Genomic DNA, 14,981 nt, shown 5'->3' on the forward strand with positions numbered 1-14,981 from the left:
AATCTTCAAATATAAAATACAATACCTGTATATTAGGATTGTCGCTGGACAGAAACCTGAACACAAATTTCAATGTCACATTGCTGACATGTAACGCCATTAGTTAGCACAACCAGAAGGCACTAACAGGTGATAAGAGAGTTAACAGTGCAAAAATAAGTTCATGATGACATTGCAATATCAACTATACCGTATCTTAATATTTCAGAACAGTTACAAAAAAATCTTTATCATGCTGCTAAGGAAAATAAAAACAAACACATTTCAAATTTTGAGAACTATAATCCAGTAATTTATCATAAACATAGGACCCCAAAACAATATTTTAATGTAAAATAATACAGCAGTAACTTAAATTTCAATCGTTGTTGATTAATAACACCAACATGTTATGAAAAAGAAGAGAAGATAATAATAATAATAATAATAATAATAATAATAATAATAATAATAATAGTAATAGTAATAATAAATTGTCAAGGTTTATATTATGAATCATTATTGGCTTGTTAGTTCCTCCCAGTGAAAGATAGAACTCACTGGTTCCATACGCGTATAGGGAATTATAAAGTATGGACACTTCGCGTCGGTACCTTTGACTGATTTCAATGACCTTTAAACCAGTTTGAGCGTGAGATTCTGCTTTTTCCTAGAGTTGGCGTTAACATCACACCAGCTAGCAGTCGACACAGCGGAAATATAACAGATATTACAATTAATAGATCTAAGTACATTATGTACTCAAAATAAATTGGACCGATGAAATAATAAATCCATCATTATCTGTAATATCTAGACTCTAGAGTTCCTTTACAATGAGAGTTCAGACGTTGACTTTCTCAACAATTAAAATATGTAATGATTTGATATTATCGCCGCGGCCTCATAGTTAACATGCCGGCATCATACAATAACGTGCGGTGTGCTTTTAAAACGTAATTTTGCCGACCTATTGTTGCTCTGAAGGTTTCACTTTAAGCGTCACGTTGTCACGTCTACTTCCTCGATAAGAATAAGCACTAATTTGTTGTATTGTTAAATGATTATTATTATTGTTTTATTATTGTTTCATATACGAGTACGTTGACATTCTTAACTCTTAACAATAATAATAATAATAATAATAATAATAATAATAATAATAATAATAATAATAATACCTGGCGCTACAGCCCATGAAGGGCCAAGACCTACCAGCCGGCTGCTGACCTCACGGCCACATGCCGAAGCAGAGGTGGACGATCATCCAACTAGAATGGAGGTATCGTGTGGTTAGCACGATGAATCCTCCAGCCGTTATAGCTGGTTTGCGTAACCGGATTTCGCTACCTATCGTAGCTCCCCAAGTACATCACGATGCTGGGTGGGCACCGGTCCCATACACTGTCCGAACTTTCATGAGAAAATTTCTTCCCCCATGAGGACTCGAACCAGCGCGCATTCCGTAACGTGAGTCCTAGGCAGGATGCCTTAGACCACGACGCCATGGCGCGGGACTCTTAACAATAATTCTTTAGTAATCATTTTTAATCACACACCTTAATGTTCGTCCTCAGCACAAGACATTGCAACCTCGGTTTTAATCCAAGTGAATTAGACAAGTATATGTCATTTTATATTGGAAGCAACTTATTGGTTGCAACATTGAAATTGAGGCGAGTGATTGGAGCGGCGACATAAGAAATTGAAAACAATAATATAAATAAATTTCAAATACCTGCACGAGGCCGCTCAAAGACATGCCGAATGTTAAGCATGAGACCGCGGTGATAATACCACAGTCTACTATATACAGTCGCGAAGCTCAATATGTAGTAAAAATGCAAACAGGAGTAGTTGCCCACCACTAGGATCGCTACTATCGCCTCATCATCGCAGATCTCTCTCCTAGCAGCCGACAAAATATGTTACACTTTCGTTGTTGTGTTCTTTTGGAAAAATTAACACCTTCCTTCCATTATTGAAATATTAAATGCATAAAGTTAATTTATTATTTTAATGAAGTATATTAAATTCCACCATAAACTCGAAGATACCTGCAAGAAATAAGTTAATATAATTTTTGTTTGTGCAAAACGAACTGAAATTTACTATAATAGCTTCACTCATTCAAGATTATAGCGATAATTAACTGTGAATTGAAACCAATAAATATTAATTTGCATTTCTCTTTACAACAATAATAATGGAAATATGAATTAATGGAGTAACTTACGTGTACCGGTACTTGTAGTGTAGGCTTACGTAGTTAACAAAATGGGATGAGGTTAAGCAATAATAATCACACCAGAATTGGAAATAAAACGTGATCAATACATTTTATTGTAACAGACTTTTTCTACGTCTCTAGTTAAAGCAACAAATAAAAATAACAACAAAATTAACAGCTATAATTAAAAACATATCCTTTGAAGAAAAAATTAGGCCTAAGCAATAATAATCCCACCAGAATTGAAAATAAAACGTGATCAGTAAAGTTAATTAAAACAAACTTAATTTTTCTACGTCTTTAGTAAAATAACACATAAAAATAATAACAAAATTAATAGCTACAATTAAAAATATATCCTCTGAAAAAAAAAGTAGACCTAACCTTTATTTATCTGGAAATTTAGCAGCCTAAGTGACAGAACTTTGACCGGTATCTAATGTCCTTTCGGTTAGACTGAAACATTTCATTGTGAAATTTAAGGATATAATGTATTCTAACAGTCACAAAGAACTTCAAATTAACAGTTTTGTTTCTGCACAGCATTCTTGTGGAAACCCAGGAACCTTTCTGAATCTTTCGGAAATCGGAAAAAGGATAACTCTGGCCTCTTTCTCTTACTGTTGGCTACAATTTATAGCACTACAAACGTCTCCTCCTTGTCCCATATTATTATTCCAATTATTATATTTTAGCCATTAACATTTTCATTATAACCAATAACGAACATTTCACAAGCATCAATGTGAAATACGCAACGAGCTAGCACTCGATAGAAATACGACACAGTCCAAAGTCGACCATGGACAGTCTATTGGTTTTAGTTGCTAACCGCTTGGAGCGGTTTATCACGAGATTTGCAAAAAAACACCTCAAGCTTCGCGACTGTATATAGTAGACTGTGATAATACCACCAAATACGAATACCTTACAATGCTATACTGTGCGATAGTAGCGATCCTAGTGGTTAGCAACTAAAGTTCAACTGTCATTGGGTCATTGGATGCATATTCCCTATGTATTGAGCTTCGTGACTGTATGTACTAGACTGTGATTGTAGTAATTAGAAGGTTCTGTTTGTGTTTGAGGGAGGTCCTGATTTCAGATAATTGTTTGTGTATCTGAGGAAGAAACATTAGTCAGTTGCGAACAAATCATAACATTTAAAATGTCGCCAGATTTCGCCAGCGTTATTTAATGAAATGGAAAGAAAATCAGTCCAGTTTCCAAGCAAAATTTTCAGATGCCAAGTAATGGGGAGAAGGCGCCAGAATGGCGAAAAATCGCCGCATGTGGCAACCCTGTTAGAAACGAAAAATCTCACGATAACAATGGCTCCAGTTAGTTATCTTGCAAAGCTGTATTGAATTCGAGGAAGCGTATTCCAAGTTTCTCTGTAAGTGTCTATGTGAAAATGAGTGCATCCTTGCATAGTATTCGAAGCGTTCGTCGTATAAAATCATACACACAAACCGAATTAGAGGAATTCAAAAAGGAAGCTGATTACGACGACCATTTAATTTCTCTTGAGGAATTATGTGATCGGTACCAAACAGATCTTAAAAATGGGCTCACATTTACTAAAGCGGAAGAATTACTTTTTAATCACGGACCTAACACATTGACTCCCCCCGCGGTTGTACCCTTGTGGTTGGTGTTCCTGAAGTTTATGTATAAAGGATTTGCAATGATATTATGGGCCGCTGCAGTACTGTGCTTGATTGTGTATCTTTTTGAGAAAGAAATGGACCCTTATGCATCCGCTGAACACTTGTACCTTTCTGTAATTTTATTTTGTGTTATCATTATTACTGCTGTATTTTCATTTTTACAAGAAAGGAAAACCTCCAAGATTATGGAGGCTTTTAAAAATTTGGTACCACTAGGTACGACTGTAATAAGAGAGGGAAAACCAACGGTAATTCCAGCGGAAAATGTGGTGTTAGGAGATTTGGTGGTACTTTCTGTCGGAAGTCGCATTCCTGCAGATGTTCGAATTATCGAATCTGAAGGCTTGAAAGTTAACAATTCCTCTCTGACTGGGGAATCCGAACTCCAATCGAGAACGGTGAAGTTTACGCATCCAAATCCTATGGATACAATGAATTTGGCTTTCTTCTCGACAGAAGTTGCCGCAGGGGCGGGAAAAGGTATTGTCATAGCTTGTGGAGATTGCACTATTATGGGACGTGTGGCTGGACTAGCATCTGGGCTCCAACAACAAGAAACTCCCATAGCCAAAGAGATAAAGTATTTCATAAAATTGGTAATTGTGATTGCTCTTGCGTTAGGAATCTTAACACTGTTCCTTTCTTTCAGTGTTGGATATTCATTAATGGATGCAATAGTCTATGTATTAGCTATAATCATTGCCACTGTTCCGGAAGGTATGCTCATCACATTTACCTTGTGCCTCTCCATATCAGCAAAGCGCATGGCTGATAAAAATTGCCTTGTAAAGAACATGGAAGCCGTGGAGACATTGGGCTCTACCTCTGCCATATGTACTGACAAGACAGGAACTTTGACGACAAATGCTATGTCCGTGTCTCACGTTTGGATAAACCAAACTTTTTTCGAAGCGAAAAAAGAACACTTTCACACTGAACACGAGCAGATCGACGTGCAAGATTCCACTTTCAAGACGCTGTGGTTAATTGGCGTGCTCTGTAGCCGTGCTGAGTTCGTGTTCGGGCAAGAAGACGTCGAAATAAACAGGAGAAAGGTTATTGGAGATGCTTCGGACAGGGCAATTCTGAAATTCACAGAAATAACTTTAGGGAAAGTTCTAGAGACTCGCAAAGGGTACCCCAAACTTTGTGAAATCCCCTTCAGCTCTGAACGTAAATTCCAGCTTTCTGTACATGAAATAGAAGAACAGCAATATATGATAGTCATGAAAGGTGCCCCTGAGAGGATCTTGGACCGCTGTAGTACCATCTTGCTAAATGGCAGTGAGAAATCAATAGATGGTGCAATGTCAAAAATCATTCTTGATGCTTGCTTGAAGCTTGCCAATTACGGAGAAAGAGTAATAGCTTTCTGTGACAAGTTACTGTCCACAGAAGATTATCCTCCTGGTTACGAATTTGATAGCAGAGATGTTAATTTTCCCGTGAAGGGACTGAGGTTCGTTGGGCTCATGTCCTTGATTGATCCACCTAAACCAAATGCACATATTGCTATAGCTAAATGTCGTACAGCCGGAATTAGGGTAATCATGATTACTGGAGATCACCCTGCCACAGCAAAGGCAATCGCGAAGAGTGTCGGTATAATCTCTGCAGACAGCAAGGTTTCAGAAGACATCGCGATGTCGCAAGCAGACTCTCACCAGACAGTCGCTATTGTCATAACAGGCGACACTCTAAGGAACATGTCAAGGGATAGCTTGGACGAATTGATTCGCATTCACTCCGAGATCGTGTTTGCGCGTACCTCACCTACTCAGAAGTTATCGATCGTGGAAATTCTTCAGAAGCAAGGGTACATTGTGGCAGTGACTGGGGATGGAGTGAACGACTCGCCCGCTCTCAAACAGGCCAACATTGGAGTCGCTATGGGCATCGCCGGTACAGATGCAGCCAGGAGCGCCGCGGACATGATCCTCCTAGACGATAACTTTTCTACAATAGTAGTCGGCATAGAAGAGGGTCGCATTATCTTCGACAACCTGAAGAAGTCCGTCGCATTCACGCTGACTGCTACAACTCCAGAGATTCTACCCTTCCTTGCAAGCGTGGCGATTGGTATCCCATTGCCCTTGGGTGTTATTGCCATTATATGCATCAATTACGTAACTGATATCTGGCCAGCCATATCGCTGGTGTACGAGAAGGCTGAATCTGACATCATGAAGCGTGCCCCCCGTAACCCAAAGAAGGACAGGCTCGTCAACTCCAGAATGCTGACAATGACCTACATTCAAATTGGTGGCATGCAAGCAGCTGCTGGTTTCTTTACATACTTCGTCATCATGGCTGAGCATGGCTTTCTGCCTTTGGATCTCATCGGTCTGCGCAAGAAATGGGACTCCAAAGTCATAAATGACCTTGAGGACTCATTTGGCCAAGAATGGACATATGCTGAGAGAAAAGTGTTAGAATATACTTGCCACACTGCATACTTCGTAGCTATCTTCATTGTCCAGATCGCCGATGTGATAATATGCAAGACACGACACAACTCAATTTTTAGTCAGGGCATGACTAATTGGCCCCTCAATTGGGGAATTATAATCCAGACGGCTATAGCTATAGGCATTGTTTATATACCTGGAATACATGAAATAATAAAATTCTATCCACTCCAAGTTCACTGGTGGTTCCTTAGTTTGCCATACTTCTTCCTTATAATTCTTTATGATGAAATGAGACGATTCTGGATACGCAGGCATCCAGGCTGCTGGTTGGAGAAAGAAACTTTTTACTAATATAGTTGGTATGTTTGCTCTGTCTAGTTTTCCAATAGGTTTACTATAATACCTTCAATTGTTTAATTCAGAGTTTTGTTCTGACTGTCCCATGATCTACTAACTTACATATCATATCCCTTTTAGTCATACATTCCATTCAATTAATCTGTAATAACTAATAAGTTACTCATTTATTGTTTCAAATTACTTTTTCCTTCATGTTAAAGTTGCTTTGTGCTGCTGATATGGCAACAGATTCTTCCAAATAAGTGATTATACTACTCTTGCTTATCCAGCTCTCAGTAATCTGGCCTCCTCCTGTAGTTTACTTCCTAACAATTCCACTGTAATAGTTTCCTGGGAAATTTGCACTGGTTCCATGTGTTATACTGCATTACTTATACACATATATAGGTCACATGTGGAACGTTCTAGTTTCGATTTAGAAGTGCAAGTGAAGTGGTTGGTGCAGCTTGTTCATTAAATTTAATGACATGTCTAAGTACTCTCAATAATCTGGCACTCTCACTAATCCGGTAATGGCTGGATTAGCAAGAGTCTACTGTATACTGACTCATTACAATACATTTTTTTTTTTTTTTTTGTGATGGAAGCACCTATGTCTACTGCAAATCTTTAGGTTTGTTTAGTCATGAAGAACATTTTTATCTTTTTCAAGTAGGTTAAGTACCCCCAAAAGGCCAGTTAACTTGCTGTATGTATTGTTGTGACATTCATTCTTGGTTTACCAACAGAACACTTCATTTTATATTACCTTGCCCCACAATATGTACTGTGTAAAATAAATAATATTATGTTACATTTCCTTCCTTAACTCTAGTCTCAACGCTTCAGAAGCCTCGTTTAATATTTAAATTGTGTTACTTTATTTAATTAACTCTCTATCTCTCTGTACAGTACAATCTCGATTATCCACCGTAATGAAGGGGAAGAAAGGACTGGTTAATCGAAAAAGACTGATAATCCATTCTGTTTATTCTTACCTTATTTTTATGTTTTGTTAAATAAGTCTGTCATCACTATTTTCTGACTTTACTTCAAGTCTCAGTATTTCCTTTTTTTTTTTTTTAATGGGAAATATGATCCTGTTTTAATTAGTGTTTAATATATCTTCTTATGAATGTATGGTGTCCACTCTTTTCACGAAATCAACAGATCGAAGTATTAAATCGCCTGCTTTATAGGACAAAATGTCATATTTTTGCAAGTTACAGTGTGTTAATGGTATAATATTACGTAATTATTATTATTATACCGTGTGACAAAGAAGTCAGCTGACAAATGGGAAACATTACTCTCATTGGAAATACAATAATTGTATACAGTATGTTCACTACCGCAAATGTTCAAAATGTGATCTATTTATTTGAAGACAGTGTCTCACTTGATCCTAACATTCTCTGTCATGCTTAAAAGTGTTGCAGGCGGGATGTGCTGAATAACATGGGTGATCCTTTTTTTCAACTCATCTGTCTGGAAAATGTGCCGTTTCACAAATCCCTGTAAAAAGAAATCAAGGGTGAGGTCTGGTGACCATGGTGGCCATAACTGAGGTCAACCTCATCTAATCCAGTGTACACCGAACATATCATTTAGTTTCTGGCCAACTGTTAGAGCATCATGTGCCATGGCCCCATCTTGTTGAAACCACATTCTTATCCATTTGTTCAGTGGCAAATCATGCAGAACTCCATTGCAGTGCTGTCCAGCAATTCCCCATGTATGGTGGTTTACATTTCCAGTAAAGAAATATAGTCCTACAACCATATCACCTAGTATTCCACACCACACCATAACTTTTGAAGCACCAGGGTTGTTAGCTTCATGCATCCAATGTGGGTTTTCTTTGGACCAATATCATGCATTTTGTGTATGAGTGTGCCCATCCAGAAAGAATACGCATTCGTCACTGAACAGAACATGCTGAATGATGGATAGATCAGTACACAAACGCTGTGTGATCCAGTTGCAATATGTTCACCTCTTGAGTGGATCCTCTTCTTGCATTGTGTGTAAATGCTATAATTTGTAGGGATGAAATGTGCAGATTTCAATATTCTGCGAACAGATTCTCTACTGATATCACTTTCTCGAGCCACGTAGTGCACTGATCTTTTAGGGCTGGCCAACATCTTCGCAATCACGTCTAATGTATACTGACAGTCAGCAGCAGATCTGGGACGAAAGGTGGAGAATTCTAGCAATACAAAAGGAGAATATGTACTACTAACCTAATAGTACAAATGAAAAAGGTCACTTAGATTACCTACATCTTGAAGGGACACGTCATTATATTACGTTATACAATAATTATTTCAGTTTTACAATTAGTAATGTTTCCCATTCGTCAACTGACTTCTCTGTCACACAGTATTTCAGAAATAAATGAAAAGTGAGTAGTCATTAGGATTCCAACTATTACCAGTACTACCAAGCCTAACATCTTCGTTATGAGCTACTGTAACATATTTGGCAGCTGCCACATTGGGTGATACAATGCCTCAGAAAAGATGATGGCAACACATTACTCTAAGAGGTTAGACACATTTTCTCACAGAAACGTTAGCATGTAAATCCTGCTAGAAACGAAGTGAGCCGAAGTTGGAGATAGACAACTTTTTCAAGTACAAGACAGTGGCAAGTTTTTCTGTCCTAAGCTCAACATATATTCATAGGAATATTATTAAATTGAAGAGCAGTGATGTATGTGAAATATTGTGAATATTTTAAGCCTGTATAAGTGTGTGATTGTCAATAGTTAAATGGACACTATAAACCTTTTAGTTGAGTAACATTTACAGACTCATTCTTATAAAAAGAGTTAAATGTTAGAGAAAAAAGTAGACCTCTACCTATTTGGAAGTACTGACATTTTTTATTTGGGGGGAGACAGTGGGATGCACAACTTTCCTATGTTATGTCTCATATCAGTGAAATGTGTTATGAAAGCAGAACAGCCTATTACTAGTCACCTTTATGTTTCTATTATTAAATAGGATTAATATTGAATGATTTAGTTTCACTGTACCATTAGAGAAAGTATACAGATATGCAAAAAATTGATTTTGACATGCCATTTGTCTTGTCCTCTGTATACAGTGACTTCTAAAAATTCTCGACATGATTTTGTTCTTATTCAGTGCCTGAGCCAATTTATCTGGGAATGATATACATGAAATATAACTTTAGTAAAAAAAATTTATTTGAAATCAAGAACACACAATGGAGATCCAATTCAAATAAAAACCAATGATTTTAATACAGGGTATTTCATAAGTAACGAGTTTATCGAAAAATGAACTATTTTGGATAATTTTTGAACTGATGTTCATCCTCAGAAGAAAGAATCCTTCCTGGTGCCTTACATTCGATTTGGAAACAAACACTTCCTCCCCTTGCTGGCAGATCTATTAAAGAAAGAATGGTTAGTGTTTTAATAAACACACAAATGTAAAAACAGTTTCAATTGTTGACAAATTATGGTGTACAATTTTCAAAATGTCTTCCATTCTGCTGAATGCACAAATGTACAGATGCCTCAAACTAGGAAGCTGCCTGGAGAGGGGAAGTAGTAGAGCTAACGGAGGGGGCCCACCTAGGCTCCGATACCCAGGTATAGTCATATTATCTGAAAAGTTGACCTCTTGACAATGTATTCAAGATGTACCCTCCCTATGCAGCCTTCTCAACTGTTATTAGAACTGAGCTGTACCGTTCTATTCCACAGTGCACAGTAGTAGGAGGACAGTGGTAGGGGAGAAGTGCTCTATGCGCCAGTGCAAACGAGACATCTTGCTAGTTTGAGGCATCTGTAAGTGATGTATCAACTCTTCATGGACTCTGGTGAGCTGCGTGGCATTTCTTCATTCCAGTCTATCACAACATTGTGTACAGGATTGTTTCCGGTCTCTGATAACGAATTTGAATGACGTCATGTGTGTCAGGAATCATACCAGCAGCTGAATTGCGGTGAAAGGTGACAGACCAGTAGTGAGTGATTTCATAATCAGCGTGCACGGTGTATCACAGTAGCAATGCCCAAGAAAATCGAGCTTTTTTGGGAGGTATACATAACAACCCTTTCTGATGCCAAGTACAGTTACGTGAAAATCATAGGAGCCAGCAAAAAAAAAAAAAAAAACGTGGTTTCATTATTTCCAAGAAAGGCATCTTGTGTGTACCTAATTAGACTGGCAAAGCTCGGATGGGATTAATTCCAGAGTGGAAAAAGCAAGCAAATCCACACCCGTCACAAGTCGCCGCACCCCACGAGATGATACAAATTAAATGAGGATCGTTTTTGCAAAACTTGCTAACTGTAAAATTTGCAAAATTGAGATTTTGGTGGATTCGTTAACATAAAGCAGGCCTCTACACGATGTTAAAGTTATCTTAGTAAAATTGCATTATTTCTCTTCATTATAGTGTGTCAAAGTGTGATGGTTGCACCTATAACCTATTTGCCTTCATTCAGTTTTTGTCTCTCCTGTAAAATTTAGTTTTTTCAGTTAGCAAGTTTTGCAAAAATGGTCCTCAATTCCATTCGAGCTTTACCAATCTTATTATGTATTATTAATCTTCTTGGAAATAACGAAACCTCGTTTATTGCAGGCTGCTTTTATTTTCACTTATCTATACTTGGCATCGGAAAGAATTATGTACCCCTCCCAAAAAGGCTCGATTTTTTTGGGAATTTCTGCTTGAGTCGCCATGCACTCTTACTATGAGATCACTCACTACTGGTCCGTCACCTCACGCCACAGTTCAGCTATCGTGTGACTCCTGACACACGTCATTCAAATTCATTATCAGAGATCGGAAACAACCCTGTATAAGCATGGCCATGTGCCATTATCCTTGGCTGATAGAAGGCCATTCTCCAGGTCATTTTAAGTTGGCATCAAATGCACATTATATCTGGATAAGTAGCTTCCACTGGCAACGGGGGAGGGGGGGGTGTTTGTTTCCAAATTGACTGTATGGCATCGGGAAGGGTTCTTTGTCGTGAGAATGAATATCATTTCAAAAAATTATCCAAAATAGTTGATTTTTTAATAGACTCGTTACTTATGAAAGACTCTATAGAATTGTTTCTTTAAAACATCAAGAATAAATTGATAAATGAGACAGGTAAGTTAGTATCCACAGAAAGTGTGTGTATATCCAATGCCTGCCCACTTCACTGTAAGTGATTCAGGTAGTGCGTATTGCAGATAGATGGCAAGACTGTGGCCTATTTTTCAAGTTGTACACCACTTTGGCAGGCCACACTGTGCATAATGTGTATCTGTGAAGAGTTAGGCTCATGTCGTGTAGGCCTACTAGGTGAGTGTAAGTATAGGGAAGGGAATGGGTGAGGATGATGATGATGATGAGGAAGGGAGAAGGGGAAACCCGGTGCCAGCAGTAGCCTACTCTTGTCGAATAGCACCAAGGGGGCCACTAGGCTTAACATCCCCACTCAATGGCCAAATCATCAACAGTGACATACCTTTCTCTTCATATGCACTGCGGTGCACAATATAGTGATTAGGCAGTCCACATGTTAGCTCTGTGGTAGCATGTCTGCCTCCAGACCAACCGGCCAGCGGAGTCAGAAATTTTCATGCAAAATTTCTACCTTTGGACTAGGAGAGATGGCAGTGCACAACTTCTAATCACTAGATTGTGCACCAATATGCCTGGGTTAAATTCCAAATCTCACTGCAGTGCATATGAACAGAAGGCATATGTCACTGTTGATAGTGACTCATCCATCAGACAGGGACATTAACCCTGGCGACCCCCTTGGTGCTATTCGATAGGAGAGGCTACGTGCCGGCATTGGGTTCCTCTTCTCCCTTCATCATCATGACCGATTCATACACTTTCACATATACTCACCCTAATACACGAAAGAACTCTCCACAGATACAGATTGACCCGCCAAAGTGGTGTGCAACTAGAAAATGGGTCACAGTTCTGCCATCTATCCACAATACACAGTACACAAATCACTTAAAGTGAAATGGGTAGGCATTAGATACATACATCTAATGATCTAATGATTAGAAGTTGTGTGCAGCCACCACTCCTAGTCCTGAGGTAGAAATTTTACACAAAAATCTCTGACTCTGCTGGGAATCGAACCTGGGCTGGCTAGTGTACAGGCAAAGATGCTACCACAGAGATAACTTGACGGACCTCGACAGAAAAGTTTGGCAAACAGAAATTATTATATACAGTTTTGCAGAGAAATTCCAGTACTTCCACACCCATCTTACTATCCAGATCTGGATCCCACAGATTAAACAGCAGCTGTAAGATCGTCACCACTGCAGAATAGAAAAAAAAATGAGGAAAAAAAAGTTTCTACACAGCCAAACGAAATAAAATTTCCAGAATTGTTAATCAAGCATTCTTTCAAAGAGGAAAAATGTTAAAAAGTATATGAAATCCACAAAATTTCTTACAAATTATTCTCATCACTCTTGAAACATACCTTGTAGATACAGCTATTTAATGTGAATTTGTGAACAATTAATTACATATGCACATATGATGAAACTTAAACTGTGTAATTTATGATGTCTTAAATTTTGGGATTATAGAGAATATCTTTTGTATGTGACTGAGAGAATGATGATAGGTATGACCCCGGACTCCTATGTTTCTAGGAATTATTATTAGATGCAAATTCCTCTACTTCAGTTGCGAAATTCTCATATAGCAGAATATTTTAATTGCGCCTTGGACACACGAGCATAGACTGCAAGTCACTGCACCCCTATAATCTATACCCACCTTTACTTCACGAAGATGTCTTGGAAATCTCGGTAACCATGCAGTGGAATAACCAGTATCGCACAACAGAAGAGTTACAAGCAGCTATGAAGATGCCTTCATGCATTCATCTGACCCCTAGATTATTTCTGCAAAAAACCACCTGCCAGAATATGGCACAGAATTCAACCATGCTGCGACAATGATGGTCTCAGTACCAATGTTCTGGACCCTTAAACCATCAGGAGTATGTGTTCATATCACACATTCATCATAGCCATCATAGTGTCGAAAATGGTTTGTGTCAAATTAATGCTTTTCAGTTGTGCAGGATCTTCGACTTCAAGAAAGACCGCACACTAGGCAGAACATGCGACAAATTATGACGCAATTCCAACTGAGATTTCTGAAGCCACTTCCAAGAAAAGCAATGCTGTTAGCTTAGGAAAGACAAAGTTTGGTTCAGGCACATTAAAGCTAGGGTTTGTTTATGGCGATCATCGCTGGACGCACATCACTGTCAATTCTCATTTGTTTTGCTGCCATAACTGGATTCAATATTTCTACATGGCCTTCTCTAAATATCGATTACTGAATATGCATGCGGTGATGTGCATCCTGAATTTGCTTTAGACGCAACCTCCAGCAATCTACGTTGGCAATCATCGCTATAAAGAAACCATGTGCCCGGCGATGATCACTGTAAACAAAGTGCAGCTTAAAGACTGCCTTCGAAGTGGACAACCAGTCAAAGAGATTCAATTCACGATCTGGAGTTGCCAAATCCATCCAATGGTCAACTCTTAAATTGACATGGAAACAAGTATCAAAACACGGAGTACCATGTTCAACACTGTATCATCACATGAAGGACTTACTGGTGGTCATTTTGACCTGTTTTCACCAATGAACTGATATGAACAAACACAGCAAAGCATGTGTTTCATTGCTCCAGTAATTTCCTACTGATTTCGAAAAAAACATCCTCTTTACCACAACATACTCTGGTCATTTTCTGGGAAAGGAAAAATCCATATATAACATAGAAATTGGAACACAATTCATCATGTGTTATGTTATGGGACAGGTGCTGTTGTAACATTTTTTTAAGGGCCTGTTAATGGAACAACATCTGGAAATGCTTTGGATTGATTGAAATTAAGTTATTGATCGCGTTTTCAGCATGATTATGTGTGGACTCATCTTGCACAGTTTGTGACTCCCTAAATAACTTTCCAGGAAAGTGAATTGGTCATGGATCTCCAACATCAACATCACAGTCACTATTACCATGGTCTTCATAAAGTCCCAATTCTACCACACCGGACAATAGCATGTGGGAATACAACAAATTCTCAATTATTCGTGCACAGGTTATTCGGTTTGCAGGTTATTTGTGCAGGACTTTTTATTTTACTTCAGCGAAGGTGTTTGAAAGATTGAAACGACAAGAAATTTCGAATACATGTGAACTGAGCTCGCACAACTAGCAGCACGCACGTCATAAACAGCAACAATCGACACAAAGCTGTAGTACAAACAAAGTACAGTACATACATACTAGATAAACGAACT

General features: G+C 38.4%; 1 protein-coding gene across 1 annotated transcript; it reads left to right on the forward strand.

Annotated features, from left to right (window-relative positions):
• Positions 1-3,582: 3,582 nt before the first annotated feature.
• Positions 3,583-6,802, forward strand: LOC138696517 (sodium/potassium-transporting ATPase subunit alpha-like). Its single transcript, XM_069821581.1, has one exon. The coding sequence runs from the start codon at positions 3,624-3,626 to the stop codon at positions 6,639-6,641; it is 3,018 nt and encodes a 1,005-aa protein (XP_069677682.1). The 5' UTR covers positions 3,583-3,623; the 3' UTR covers positions 6,642-6,802.
• The last annotated feature ends 8,179 nt before the right edge of the window (positions 6,803-14,981 follow it).

Source organism: Periplaneta americana, chromosome 3 (assembly GCF_040183065.1).
Source record: "Periplaneta americana isolate PAMFEO1 chromosome 3, P.americana_PAMFEO1_priV1, whole genome shotgun sequence".
Taxonomy (NCBI): domain Eukaryota; kingdom Metazoa; phylum Arthropoda; class Insecta; order Blattodea; family Blattidae; genus Periplaneta; species Periplaneta americana.

Excerpts from the sequence above, each read along its gene's own strand:
- LOC138696517 (XM_069821581.1), top strand. The coding sequence starts at position 3,624 with ATGAGTGCATCCTTGCATAGTATTCGAAGCGTTCGTCGTATAAAATCA.